Below are 13970 nucleotides of genomic sequence, written 5' to 3'. Positions count from 1 at the left end.
CTCAAACTTCTGACCTCAGATGATCCGCCCGCCTCGGCCTCCCAAAGCACACGGATTACAGGCGTGAGCCAGCGCCCCTAGCCTCTAGCAGGCTTTTTAAAGGTCAGTGTTCAATTTGGAAGTTTATTTATTCAGCTCATTATCATTGGGCGTCTAGGTTATTTCTGATCATTTGCCATTATTTACAAAAATCCCTTGAGAATGAGCATTCTTGTAATAGAATATTTCTTGTACATCTTTGATTAAGTTTTAGGCTACATTCACAGACGTGGCATTGCTGGGTCAAAGGAAAATGCACCCTTATTCCCCCAAATTGCCTTCCCAAAATCATTAGCCAGTTTACCCTCCCCCGACAATGTAATATAACCTGTTTTCCCTCCTGATACATGTTGTTAAAATGTTTTTCAATTTATTTTAATATTTGTTTTAAAATAGTTATCTTGTTCTGATTTAATATATTTGTTAGTGAACTTTTTTCATAATTTTTGGTTAGTTATGTTAATTTTTTCTAAACTATTCTTTTCCACATGGTTAGCCAGTTTTTTCAACTCCATTGGTTAAATAAAATATCCTTTTACTATTTATTTAAGTATTGCCTTTTTCATAAATTAAGTATTTATATACTTGGTTTCATTTTTGAAATTTTTGGTTTTGTTCCATTAAGTTGTAGCTGACTGCCACAGCATTCCTATATATTTATTGATTGTGTTATATGTTTTAATATCTGAAAGGACAAAAGATTATTCTTTCTCTAATTTTTCATGGATGGCCTGATTCTTTTATGTGAACTGTAGACTTCCCAAATTCTAAAAAACATTATTTTGATATTTCACGTATTTCATTGGAATTTCGTTAAAGATTACTTTGGGATAAATTGTCATTTGTAGTCTTTCCATTCATGAATATGACATCACACCAGTTACTCAAATCGTTTTTTTTTGTTGTTGTGTTGTTTTTTTTTTTTTCTTTTGGAGATGGAGTCTTGCTCTGTCGCCCAGGCTGGAGTGCAATGACACCATCTTGGCTCACTGCAACTTCTGCCTCCTGGGTTCAAGTGATTCTTCTGCCTCAGCCTCCTGAGTAGCTGGGATTACAGGTGCGTGCCACCATGTCCAACTAATTTTTGTATTTTTAGTATTGATCAGATTTCACCATGTTGGCCAGGTTGGTCTCCAACTCCTGACCTCAAGTGATCCACCCGCCTCAGCCTTCCAAAGTGCTGGGATCACAGGCGTGAACCACCACGCCCGACCTACAGTTCTTTTTTTATATATTCAGCTCTTCCTCATTAAAAACTTTAACTTAATGAGCAGAGCTATTGTAGTGCTGAAATCTCTTTTTGGATGGGTGAAATACATCTTTTTTTTAACTCATCATATATCCCTACTGCCCTTATAAGCATTTCCTGCACATAGTTAACAGATAATAAACATTTGTGGAATAGGTGGATCTTTTCAAATGGAAATTATTATAGGAAACTTACAAGAAAAAAATTCTGGATTCTAGCTGTTTTCTGTTCTTCTATTAATCAGTATTTAAATATTTACTGAGAACCTAAGGAGTGATGAATGATCACACCCTCTTACGTTTTCTTAATACATCAATTTATAAACTAGAGCCACAAGTGTTTAAGCTCTAACAACTTATTACAGAGAATCGAGATATCCTTTCCAATCGAAAGGGATTTTTTGACAGTGAAGTTTCAGCTTCTTGCTTTTGTCAATAGCTTTGACACTTGGTTTCTGTGTGTATTGATTTTATGACTCAGTACTGATGTGCATGGGGGTCTTGTTTGCAAATCTGTCGTTATTCTGTTTTAATTGCCTTGAAATTCTCTTCTTTAGAATCACTCAAAAAAGGGAACTCTGCCATCCATTTGTACCTTTGTCTCTCTCATCTCGGCTACCTAGAAACTATGATCTTTTCTGTAAGTTATATAGTATTGTAGAGGAAAAGACAGGTAAGGATGCCACTGCTTATTCCAAATTTAGATATTCATAGAATAAGTAGCTTCGAGACTCTCAAAGAACTATTTCTACAGGTTAATACATGAGAAGTAGACTTAGGTTCTTCCTTTGATACTTAAATTTCAAAACACCGGATTAGTAATATTTAGCTACTTAAGTTTGGTTCATTTACTAAAAGAACATTTACCATCTCAGGCTCTGTATTAGAAAGATCTTTGTGTCTATGAGAGAAAGGGAAGAATGGAGTTTTTCTATCATAATTGAATCCATTTTGCCTTGCACACCCCTTTGGAGCATCTGATGAAAGCAATGGACTTCATTAGAAAAATGCACATGGGCTCAAACACATACATTTTTGCACAGAGAAGTTTCTGGTCTTCTTGAAACGTATCTGTAAGCCCAAACCCCTGTAGGTTTTCTGAACTCCATCTAATGCAGCCAACAAAGGGGAAATTTTAAATGGGGCCTGTAACAACCTTTAGCCTGCCCTCCTTCAGGTTTCTTAACTGGTTGTTCATAGCCTGCCCTGCTGGGGTTTTTTCTTCTACCCAGCATCTAAAAGTTGGACTTCCTCCAGATTCTTCCTGGGTCTCCTTCTTTTCCCCTGCTTGCTCCAGGGATCTCTTCCTTTCCTCTGGGTTTAAATACTATGGTATTTTTGATGGCTGCCAGATTTATAACAGCCCGGATCTATTCTCAGAATGCTGGAATCCCCTATGTAACTGCCTCCTCAAAATCTTGATTTGGATATCTCATAGATGTCACTTATATGGAGCAGATAAAAATTGTTGCAGACTTTTAATTTATTTTTTCTTTCTTTTTTTTTTTTTTTTTTTTTTTTTGAGACGGAGTCTCGCTCCGTCGCCCAGGCTGGAGTGCAGTGGTGCAGTCTCGGCTCACTGCAAGCTCTGCCTCCCGGGTTCACGCCATTCTCCTGCCTCAGCCTCTCCGAGTAGCTGGGACTACAGGCGCCCGCCACCACGCCCGGCTAATTTTTTGTATTTTTAGTAGAGACGGGGTTTCACCGTGGTCTCGATCTCCTGACCTCGTGATCCACCCGCCTCGGCCTCCCAAAGTGCTGGGATTGCAAGCGTGAGCCACCGCGCCCGGCCTATTTTTTCTTTCTTTCTTTCTTCGTTTTTTTTTTTTTTTTTTTTGAGACAGTTTCACTCTGTAGCCCACTCTGGAGTGCAGTGGCATGATCATGGCTCACTGCAGCCTCAACTTCCTGGGCTTAGGTGATCCTCCCACCTCAGTCTGCAGAGAGTAGCGGGGACTGCATTTATGTGACACCACACCTGGCTAATTTTTTAAAATTTTTGTAGAGATGAGGCCTCACTATGTTGCCCTGGCTGGTCTCAAACTCCTGAGCTTAAGCAGTCCTCCCACCGTGGCCTCCCAAAGTGTGCCAAGATTACAGGCGTGAGCCACCACTCCTGGCAGCAAATTTTAAAAATGACAGCTCATTGAGATATAATTCACATACCATAAAATTCACTCTTTTAGAGTGTACAATTCATTGATTTTTAGTACATTCAGAGTTCTGCAACCATCATTACCATTTAATTTCAAAACATTTTCATCACACCATAAAGAAATCCCATACATAGTAGCAATTATTCCTCATTTGCCACTCCCCTGTGCCCCTGGCAACTACTTATCTCCTTCCTGTCGCTCTGTTGCTCTAGATTTAGCTTTCTGGACGTTTCTGAGGGGTTTTTTGTTTTTGTTTTTGTTTGTTTTTTTGAGACGGAGTTTCATTCTTGTTGCCCAGGCTGGAGTGCAATGGCACGATCTTGGTGCACTGCAACCTCCGCCTCCCGGGTTCAAATGATTCTTCTGCCTCAGCCTCCCGAGTAGCTGGGGTTACAGGCATGTGCCACCACTCTCAGCTAATTTTGTATTTTTAGTAGAGATGGGGTTTCTCCATGTTGGTCAGGCTGATCTGGAACTCCCGACCTCAGATGATCCGCCCATCTCGGTCTCCCACAGTGCTGAGATTACAGGCATGAGCCACTATGCCAGCCAGCTTTCTGGACATTTCATATAATATGTAACCTTTTTCTAGCTTCATTCACTTAGTATTATGTTTTCAAGGTTCATTCTGTGTTGTTGTGTGTATAAACATTTCATTCCTTTTTATGACCAAATAATATTCCATTGTATAGGTGATACCACAGTTGATGGTACAAACATGTTTTTGCTGAAGCTTTACTGCATGAGTGGTGGGAAATTTAAAGCTGCAGAATGTGAAAATTAGGTGATATCATGTATAATTTAAATTGAATATAACATCACAAATACTTATATTTAGAGCTTGAGATGATTAAAATTATGTTAAACTAGCTTTTCCCTTGCTTTTCCAGAAGAACACAAGATGTGACACTATAGTCACTTTTTAACCTGCTGTGAAGTCTCAAACATATTTGTGATATTTTACTTTTGGAAAGATAAACTGTTTTCTTGTTTTTCTCATGTGTGGTTAGCTGCATCTGTTTACCCATTTTTTTTTTTTTTTTTTTTTTTTTGAGACGGAGTCTTGCTCTGTCACCCAGGCTGGAGTGCAGTGGCTCAATCTCGGCTCACTGCAAGCTCCGCCTCCCAGGTTTATGCCATTCTCCTGCCTCAGCCTCTCCAAGTAGCTGGGACTACAGGCACCCACCACCACGCCCGGCTAATTTTTTGTATTTTTAGTAGAAACGGGGTTTCACCGTGGTCTCGATCTCCTGACCTCGGGATCTGCCCACCTCGGCCTCCCAAAGTGCTGGGATTACAGATTACAAGCATGAGCCACCGCGACCGGCCTGTTTACCCATTTTAAATCCATTTTGTATAAAATATTTCATTGTTCTAGGACAATGGGTTTAATCCCTAGTTCATATTCTAATAACTTTTTAAAGTTTGAAATAAGGAATCATTTTCAGTGAAAAACTGTCTTTGTGCCTAAATGACATTTTTTTTTTGACAGAAGCATTTCACTGTGTATTAAATGACATTATTGAATTACATTATAAAATGCCAAACTGTTAAGAGACAGAATTTTATTTTCTTTATACTTTGAAGTTTGGTATTCATGAATACATGAAAGCACCAAACATTTACTTTGAAGATGTACACATAAAACTGTATTTATTTGAATGAGAACATCTAAATAAATCAGTAGGATCATCTAAATATTATTTTTAATTATAATTGCAGACATTAGTCTTGATTAAAAATTGTCATCATTTTCTGGCTGGGCGTGGTGACTCACGCTTGTAATCCCAGCACTTTGGGAGGCTGAGGCAGGCGGATCACCTGAGGTCAGGAGTTCAAGAGTAGCCTGGCAAACATGGTGAACCCCGTCTCTACTGAAAATACAAAAATTAGCGGTGCGTGGTGGTAGGTGCCTGTAATCCCAGATACTTGGGAGGCTGAGGCAGGAGAATCCCTTGAACCCGGGAGGTAGAGGTTGCAGTGAGCCGAGATCGCACCACTACACTCCAGCCTGGGCGTTAAGAGCAAAACTCCATCTCAAAAAACAAAGAATTTTACTCATTTTCTGAAACCATTTAGAAATTTCTCAAAACAGATCGTTGGTTTTCTTTGTCATGAAAGAACATTTATAAATAAATAATAAATGGGCTTTTAAAAAATTTAGTAATTTTAGCCAGGCACGGTGTCACACTTGTAATCCCAGCACTTTGGGAGGCCGAGGCGGGCGGATCACGAGGTCAGGAGATCGAGACCACGGTGAAACCCCGTCTCTACTAAAAATACAAAAAATTAGCCGGGCGTGGTGGCGGGCGCCTGTAGTCCCAGCTACTCGGAGAGGCTGAGGCAGGAGAATGGTGTGAACCCGGGAGGCGGAGCTTGCAGTGAGCCGAGATTGCACCACTGCACTCCAGCCTGGGCGACAGAGCAAGACTCCGTCTCAAAAAAAAAAAAAAAAAATTTAGTAATTTTATAAGGAAATTTTTTTTTTTTTTTTTTTTGAGACAGAGTCTAGCTCTGTCACCAGGCTGGAGTGCAGTGGCACGATCTCGGCTCACTGCAACCTCCGTCTCCCGGGTTCAAGTGATTCTACTGCCTCAGCCTCCTGAGTAGCTGGGATTACAGGTGCCCACCACCACGCCCGGCTAATTTTTGTATTTTTAGTAGAGACAGGGTTTCGCCATGTTGGCCAGGCTGGTTTCGAACTCCTGACCTCAGGTGATCCGCCCTGCCTCGGCCTCCCAAAGTGCTGGGATTACAGGTATGAGCCACCGCGCCCAGCCAGGAAAATATTTTTGACTATGGACATTAATATGAATAAGCTGGCCGGCGCAGTGGCTCATACCTGTAACCCGATCACTTTGGGAGGCCAAGGCAGGCAGATCACCTGAGGTCAGGAGTTCGAGACCAGCCCAGTCAACATGGTGAAACCCCGTCTCTACTAAAAATAGAAAAGTTAGCAGGATGTGGTGGCGTGTACCAGTAATCCCAGCCACTCGGGAGGCTGAGACAGGGAGAATCGCTTGAACCCAGGAGGCAGAGGTTGCAGTGAGCCGAGATCATGCCACTGCACTTCCGCCTGGGAGATAGAGTGAGACTCTGTCTCAAAAATAATAATAATTTAAAAAAAAAGAATAAGCTAAGAGAATGTGGAATCTTCAGTTCTAAAGAATATAAATCATTGATGACTAATATAAAATCCAATTAAAGTGGTATAAAGTTGACTTTGCTATTAGAAAGATGTCTCCATGATTAGAATTTATAATGAGATGTGCTAATAGGTGAAATGACAATCCCCAGTGCATGCTACTCCGTCCCCCTGTTAGCCTTCTAACAGGATTTAAGATTAATGAAGATTTCTGGATGGAAATCTTCATGAGAGATGGTAAATCAAGATTCACTGAGATGAAATAAGGGTTATTGTTTTTAGGTTTTGTGAGGGGTTGAGCAGAGGTCGGCATAGTCACTTGTTTGATTTGGTGCACATTGGTGGAGTTTTAAATGCACATATGGAAGGGAATGAGCACTTATCAGAACAGAAGGAAATGTGTGGTTAAACGGTTTCAGTTGTAACTGAAGACTATTTCCCTTGGTCCAAATAGGAGGAGAAATGGAACCTTTTGTATTTTGGTTATTTTCCAATATAAGTAGAAATTGGTTCAATGTGGTTTATTGCAGCCCTTAGCAGAAATTATTGGGTTCAGTAGTGAAGGGGAATGATACAAATATGTACCAGGAAAGCGTAAATTTTTATTTATTTTTTATTTTTTTGAGACAGAGTCTTGCTCATTCTACCAGGCTAGAATGCAGTGATGCGACCTCAGCTCACTGCAACCTCTGCCTCCCGGGTTCAAGCAATTCTCCTGCATCAGCCTCCCGAGTAGCTGAGGCTGCAGGCACACACACCCACGCCCAGCTAATTTTTGTATTTCTAGTAGAGACAGGGTTTCATCATGTTGGCCCGGCTGATCTTGAACTCATGACCTCCTGCCTCGGCCTCCTAAAGGGCTAGGATTACAGGCATGAGCCACTGTGGCCAGCCAGAGGGTATAAATTCTGTAAGTACTATTTTAAAGGTATCTCAGAGAAAATTTTTTTATCATATTTATAATTATTGGCAGTCAGTTATTCTTATAAACATCTCTAAAAACAAAAAGAATCCAAGAGTCTGAAGAGACTACTGATACGAGTTTTAAAAAAAAGATGCTTCCAGCTTTTTCCTCAAAATGAGAGACTGTTTTACAAATTTTTATATAATTAAACAGGTAATAAATAATGCCAGATTTTAGCTCACAAAGCACTGGATTTCCCAAAGAAAATAAATTTGGTGCAGGTAAATGAAAAGCCTCGTTGGTAAAGATATATTTGATAATCTGCAGTTTTGAAAACTCACTAAAGAATTCCCGCTTCCTCTGCATTAAAAATGTCTTGTTCAAGGCAGTAAATATTAACCTATGCTGGTTTATTCAGAAACTCATGTTAAACAAGGTAGAGAAGACCTAAAATTATGTGTTTTGCTTGTTTATTTATTTGTTTTTGAGACAGAGTGTAGCTTTGTCACCCAGGCTGGAGTGCAGTCGCGCAATCTGTTTACTGCAACCTCTGCCTCCTGGGTTCAAGCGATTCTCCTGTCTCAGCCTCCCAAGTACCTGGGATTACAGGCACCCGCCACCACGCCCAGCTAATTTTTGTATTTTTAGTAGAGATGGGGTTTCACTTTGTTGGCCAGGCTGGTCTCAAACTCCTGATCTTGTGATCCACCCGCCTCAGCCTCCCAAAGTGCTGGGATTACAAGCATGAGCCACCGTGCCCGGCCCTAAAATTATGTTTTTCAAAGTAACTATTAGGTTAGTATGGTATTAGGAGTGGGAAGATTGTAGAAACTGTAATAAATTTCTCTTATATTGTTTATCTCTATCACAATAAAATATTCACCTCAGATGATAGAATTAGCATCATCCTTTCTGGGGTGGATAGTTACTCTTGGGAACAATTGTATTTTGAGCCAATATGAGAATTAATTTGGTGATCAAAAATGATCTAAATTTGGGTATGATGTATACCTAAAGCAATTTTTATCCTAGAGTTATTTATTTACTTGAAAAACTATGGTGAAGAAATTGGGTTTTGTTGTTTTTTTGTTTTTTTGGTTTTTTTCAGAAGAAAAGCTAATGAAAGTGTAAAAGAAGTTTTCTTTTTTGTTGTTGTTGTTGTTTGTTTGTTTGTTTGAGACAAATCTCACTCTGTCACCCAGGCTGAGTGCAGTGGCACTATCCCGGCTCACTGCAATCTCTGCCTCCCGAGTTCAAGTGATTCTCTTGCCTCAGCCTCCTGAATGGCTGGGATTATAGCTCTGCACCACCATGCCTGGCTAATTTTTGTATGTTCAGTAGAGATGGGGTTTTGCCATGTTGGCCAGGCTGGTCTGAAACTCCTGACGTCAAGTGATCGCCCGCCTTGGCCTCCCAAAGTGCTGGGATTACAAGCATCAGCCACTGCACCTAGCCAGGATGTAGGAGTTTTCTCATAAAGCTGAAGGTTCACTAGATGAGAGATACTTTTGGTTTCAGCAGTCTTGAAGATCTTTTTAAAATTTATTGGTACTTTTTAAAATCTCAGTGCGTGAAGTATAGTGAACATATTTAATTTGTCAGTGATGTGAGACGTTACCATATCCTAGGATACTTATTTTCGATATTTCTCTAATGTATAAGTAGATATACTTGTTGGATGTGATACAATACGAAGTCTGGCTAATTTTCTCATCTAAAGGTATTATGTGTAAGGAATAAACACATTTCCATTTATTAAGAATTCAAGATGTTTGGTTAAGTTTATTCATTATTTTTATTTTTTTACTTTTTAGAGGTGAGGTCTATGTTGCCCAGGCAGGTCTTGAACTCCTGGCCTCAAGTGATCCTCACACCTTGGCCTCCCAAAGTACTGGGATAACAGGCATTAGCCACTGGTGCCTAGCCTTATTGTCTTAGTTGATTTTGTTATAGTATTTAATAATTTCAACAGGGAGTTGAAATAAGTAGATTTTGGGTTAACTTACCAGTTTCTAGATAAATGATTCATACATGTAGTCAAACCCTGTGACCTTAAAATTTTCTACTATATTTAAAAGACTGATTCAGCTTACTCTTGCCTATTGGGAAAAGTAAAAAATAAATAAATAAAAGACTGTGAAATAGCTTGAATTAAATTTCATAAATCCCATATAAAGGATAGCAGTGTTTTGTTCCGAATTATTTATGGACACCTAAAGATAACCACATACTACTTAATGTGATATAATAGTAAATATTATACCAGTTAAAGTTCTTTGGTTAAAAGCAGTAGAAATCAACTCTGGCTAATAAGACAAAAAAATAAAAAGAAAAAAAGATTAATTATCAGGAATCTATGAGATAGTTTATAAAACTGAAGGGAGTATCAAGAGCCTGATCCTACATGGCTCCAGGAACCCACGTTGAGGGAAGCAGTGCATGCTGTCTTCAGAGGGTGTTGGCTTCCAATTGTTTTCCATCTTTCTACCCAACATTCTAAAATCAAAGTGTCTGGCCGGGCATGGTAGCTCACGCCTGTAATCCTAGCACTTTCGGAGGCCAAGGCTGGCAGATTGCCTGAGCTCAGGAGTTCAACACCAGCCTGGGCAACATGGTGAAACCCCATCTCTACTAAAAATAAAAAAAAAAAAAAAACTAGCCAGGCATGATGGTGGGCGCCTGTAATCCCAGCTATTGGGGAGTCTGAGGCGGGAAAATTGCTTGAACCCGGGAGGCAGAGGTTGCAGTGAGCTTAGATCGTACCACTGCATTCCAGCCTGGGGAGCACAGCGAAACTCCATCTCAATCAATCAGTCAATCATAATTTTATTCATCTTTTCTACAGAGTTTATATAAGTAAGTTTAATCTTTTTATTTTCATGTGTCTGATGGTTTTCAATTATTTTCATCCTTTTCTGTGTCTTAGGTATATTTGAAGGCTCCCATGATTCTGAATGGAGTCTGTGTTATCTGGAAAGGCTGGATTGATCTCCAAAGACTGGATGGTATGGGCTGTCTGGAGTTTGATGAGGAGCGAGCCCAGGTAGGGTGACATCAGGCTTTATTGAGCATGGTCCCTTTAGTCCCTAATCTTGCCTTTGTCTGGGGACCTATTTTACCCAATCTTTAAGAGTAAGTATAGAAAGTATTATGTTGAAGCAATATTAAAGAATCCTGAAAACGTTGACTCAAATTCTGATCCTGATTTTGGGAAAGTTTTTTCTTCAGCAGTTCTAAATTTCATGGGTTATTCGTATCTGCTCAGTGGGGGCTTCGAAGTCCAGTAAGTAGTTCTTTAAAATATTTGTTCTTGATCTTTAGAACATGAATAGGGAAAAAAGAAAAAACAGTTCAAAATAAAATGTAGGAGCCGTGCTTTTGGAATGCTTGAGTGAGGAGCTCAGCAAGTCCTCTCCCAAGAAAGCAATGATAAAACTTCACAAAAATTGTTTAAAAAAAAAAAAAGCTGGATGTGGTGGCTCACGACTGTAATCTCAGCACTTTGGGAGGCTGAGGCAGACGGATCACCTGAGACTTGAGGTCAGGATTTCGAGACAAGCCTGGCCAACATGATGAAGCCCCATCTCTACTAAAAATATAAAAATTAGCCAGGCATGGTGGCGCACACCTGTAATCCCAGCTACTTGGGAGGCTGAGGCACAAGAATCGCTTGAACCCAGGAGGCAGAGATTGCGGTGAGCCGAGATCGCGCTACTGCACTCCAGGCTGGGCAACAGAACAAAACTCTGTCTCAAAAACGACAACAACAACAACAAACCATGCCCATTTAAGGCCTCATGGAAGCTATTGAATCTCAGTAAGATCAGTGACAGTCTGTGGCATTTTAGTCAGGAGCTGCTCCCGTTCCCCAGCTCTGTGGTCCCTCAGGTTCTTCCCTGGGCAGGCAGGGTAAGCCATGAGCACTGGTAGATCTGTTGTCCTGTCAAAGAGAGCTGACTTTATTAAAAGCAGGTCTTGGGAAAAAAAAAAAATCCATGCCCAGGCATATTGTTTAAAATGATAGAGGTCTCATTTGCTAACAATCTGGCAAAGCTAATGTTGCAGAAAGCAACAAAATGGCAGACCAGCCATAAATTTATCAGGGAGATTCAGGGAAAGTGATAGGTAAAGTAGACCCTACTAAGATTACACTCATGTCATCCAGAAAGCTGTGTGCATGTACAAGGCTACACCTGCTCTCTCTTTTTTTTTTTTTTTTTTTTTTTTTTTGAGGCGGAGTCTCGCTCTGTCGCCCAGGCTGGAGTGCAGTGGCGCAATCTCGGCTCACTGCGAGCTCCGCCTCCCGGGTTCACACCATTCTCCTGCCTCAGCCTCCCAAGTAGCTGAGACTACAGGCGCCTACCACCGTGCCCGGCTAATTTTTTGTATTTTTAGTAGAGACGGGGTTTCACTGTGTTAGCCAGGATGGTCTCGATCTCCTGACCTCCTGATCCGCCCATCTCGGCCTCCCAAAGTGCTGGGATTACAGGTGTGAGCCACCGCGCCCAGCCTTACACCTGCTCTCTTGAAGAGAGCACAGAAGGCCCTTGCATGCTACTTTTCCCTGGGTGAACACAAGGTAGACTGGCAAACTCCCTGAACTTTGAAAGCATTTCCCCAAGCTACGCACAAGTCCAGTGGCAAAAGATGGAAGTCTGCTGGCTCAGGATGTTTGGGTAAAACCTCTGACCAGTCATTGGCTGACAGCTGAACTGTGCTGATCCAGGAACAACCCCCCCAGAAAGCAAGACTTAAAAAGACAACTGTGTGCAGTGGCTTATGCTTATAATCCCAGCATTTAGGGAGGCCAAGATGGCAGGATCACATGAGCCCAAGAGTTAAAGACCAGCCTGGGCAACATGGTAAGACCCCATCTCCACAAATAATTTTAGAAATTAACCAGGTGTGGTGGCATGTGTCTGTAATCCTAGCTACTTAGGAGGCTGAGGTGGAAGTATTGCTTGAGTCCAGGAACTCAAGGCTGCAGTGAACTATGATCATGCCAGTGCACTGCAGCCTGGGCAACAGAGTGAGATCCTTTCTCTAAAAAGAAAAAAAAAGAAAAACTGAGCAGTGACATCAGAGGCTGTGCACTGCTGAGGAAAACAGACTCCTCAGAATTAGTCCAGGTGAGTCACTAAACAAACATACATCAACAACAAGCTGAAAGCAAGGATCAGAAGTCAGAGTTGCTACAGTATATTATCTAAACTGCCTAATTTTCAACAAAAAGTTATGAGACATGCAACTATGAAAATGTGACTTACACAAAGGTGAAAAAGCAAGCAATATAAACTGTCTTCGAGGGGGACCAAATGTTGGTTCTTAGTGAGAAAGACTTCAAAGTAGTTGTTATAAATATGCCGAAAGAACTAAAGGACAATTCTTTCCTTTTAATGTTAAAGGAAATTATGATGGCAGTGACTAATCAAGTAGAGTATATCAATAAGGGGATCTAAATTATTAAAATAATCAAATAGAAATTCTGGAGTTGAGGCTGGCTGTGGTTGGCTCACGCCTGTAATCCCAGCACTTTGAGAGGCCAAGGCTGAGGTCAGGAATTCAAGACCAGCCTGGCTAACATGGTGAAACCCCATCTCTACTAAAAATACAAAATTAGTCAGACGTGGTGGTGCATGCCTGTAATCCCAGCTACTCAGGAGGCTGAGGCTCAAGAATCACTTGAACCCGGGAGGTGGAGGTTGCAGTGAGCCGAGATTGCACCATTGCACTCCAGCCTGGGCAACAAGAGTGAAAATCGGTCTCAAAAAAAAAAAAAAAAAAAAGCCAAATGTTGTGGTATATGCCTGCCATCTGAACTTCTCAGAAGGCTGAGTTAGGAGAATAGCTTGGAGCCAGGAGGCAGAGGTTGCAGCAAGCCAAGATCACGTCACTGCACTCCAGCCTGGGCGACGGAGCAAGACTTCATCTCAAAAAAAAAAAAAAGAAAAAAGAAATTCTGGAGTTGGAAAGTACAGTAGTAACAAAAAGTTCACAGACTAAATGGTAGATAAGAGCTGACATATGAACAAGAAAAATTAGAGAGTCTTGGGGACCTGTGGGACACCAGCACCCATACTAACATAAATGTAATGAAAGTTTCAGGAAAGGAAAGCCTGAAGATACATTTTAAGAAGTAGTAGCCAAAAACTCTCACGTTTGATGAAAAATATTAATACACATTGTCCAGGAAGCTCAATGGACACTAAGTAGGATAAACACAAAGAAATCCATACCTAGTCACATTATAAACTGTTGAAAGACAAGGAATCATGAAAGCAGCAAGAAAGAGGATTCTTCACATGCAAAGGAACCACGGTAAGATTAACAGCTGACTTCTCTTGAAATCATAGAGGCTAGAAAATTGTGGGATGACATAGTAAAAGCACCAAAAGAAAATGTAAAAGCAGATTGGGTGCTGTGGCTCACACCTGTAATCCCAGCACTTTGGGAGACCGAGGTGGGAGGATTACTTGAG

The 13970-nt window shown here is 40.9% G+C and overlaps 1 protein-coding gene across 4 annotated transcripts in view; it reads left to right on the top strand.

Moving 5' to 3' along the window:
- Positions 1-13970, top strand: part of CBFB (core-binding factor subunit beta) — a 76508-nt gene that overhangs the window by 31182 nt on the left and 31356 nt on the right. For all 4 annotated transcript variants that reach the window (XM_003262871.4, XM_012505114.2, XM_003262872.3 and 1 more), the window contains one exon: positions 10419-10535. In XM_003262871.4, coding sequence (XP_003262919.1) covers positions 10419-10535 — 117 coding nt within the window. The remainder of the gene's footprint in view (positions 1-10418; positions 10536-13970) is intronic.

The sequence above is a fragment of the Nomascus leucogenys genome, chromosome 2 (genome assembly GCF_006542625.1).
Source record: "Nomascus leucogenys isolate Asia chromosome 2, Asia_NLE_v1, whole genome shotgun sequence".
NCBI classification, from domain to species: Eukaryota; Metazoa; Chordata; class Mammalia; order Primates; family Hylobatidae; genus Nomascus; species Nomascus leucogenys.
The sequence above is the reverse complement of the archived record's forward strand: the minus strand, read 5'-3'. Positions and strand labels throughout refer to the sequence as shown.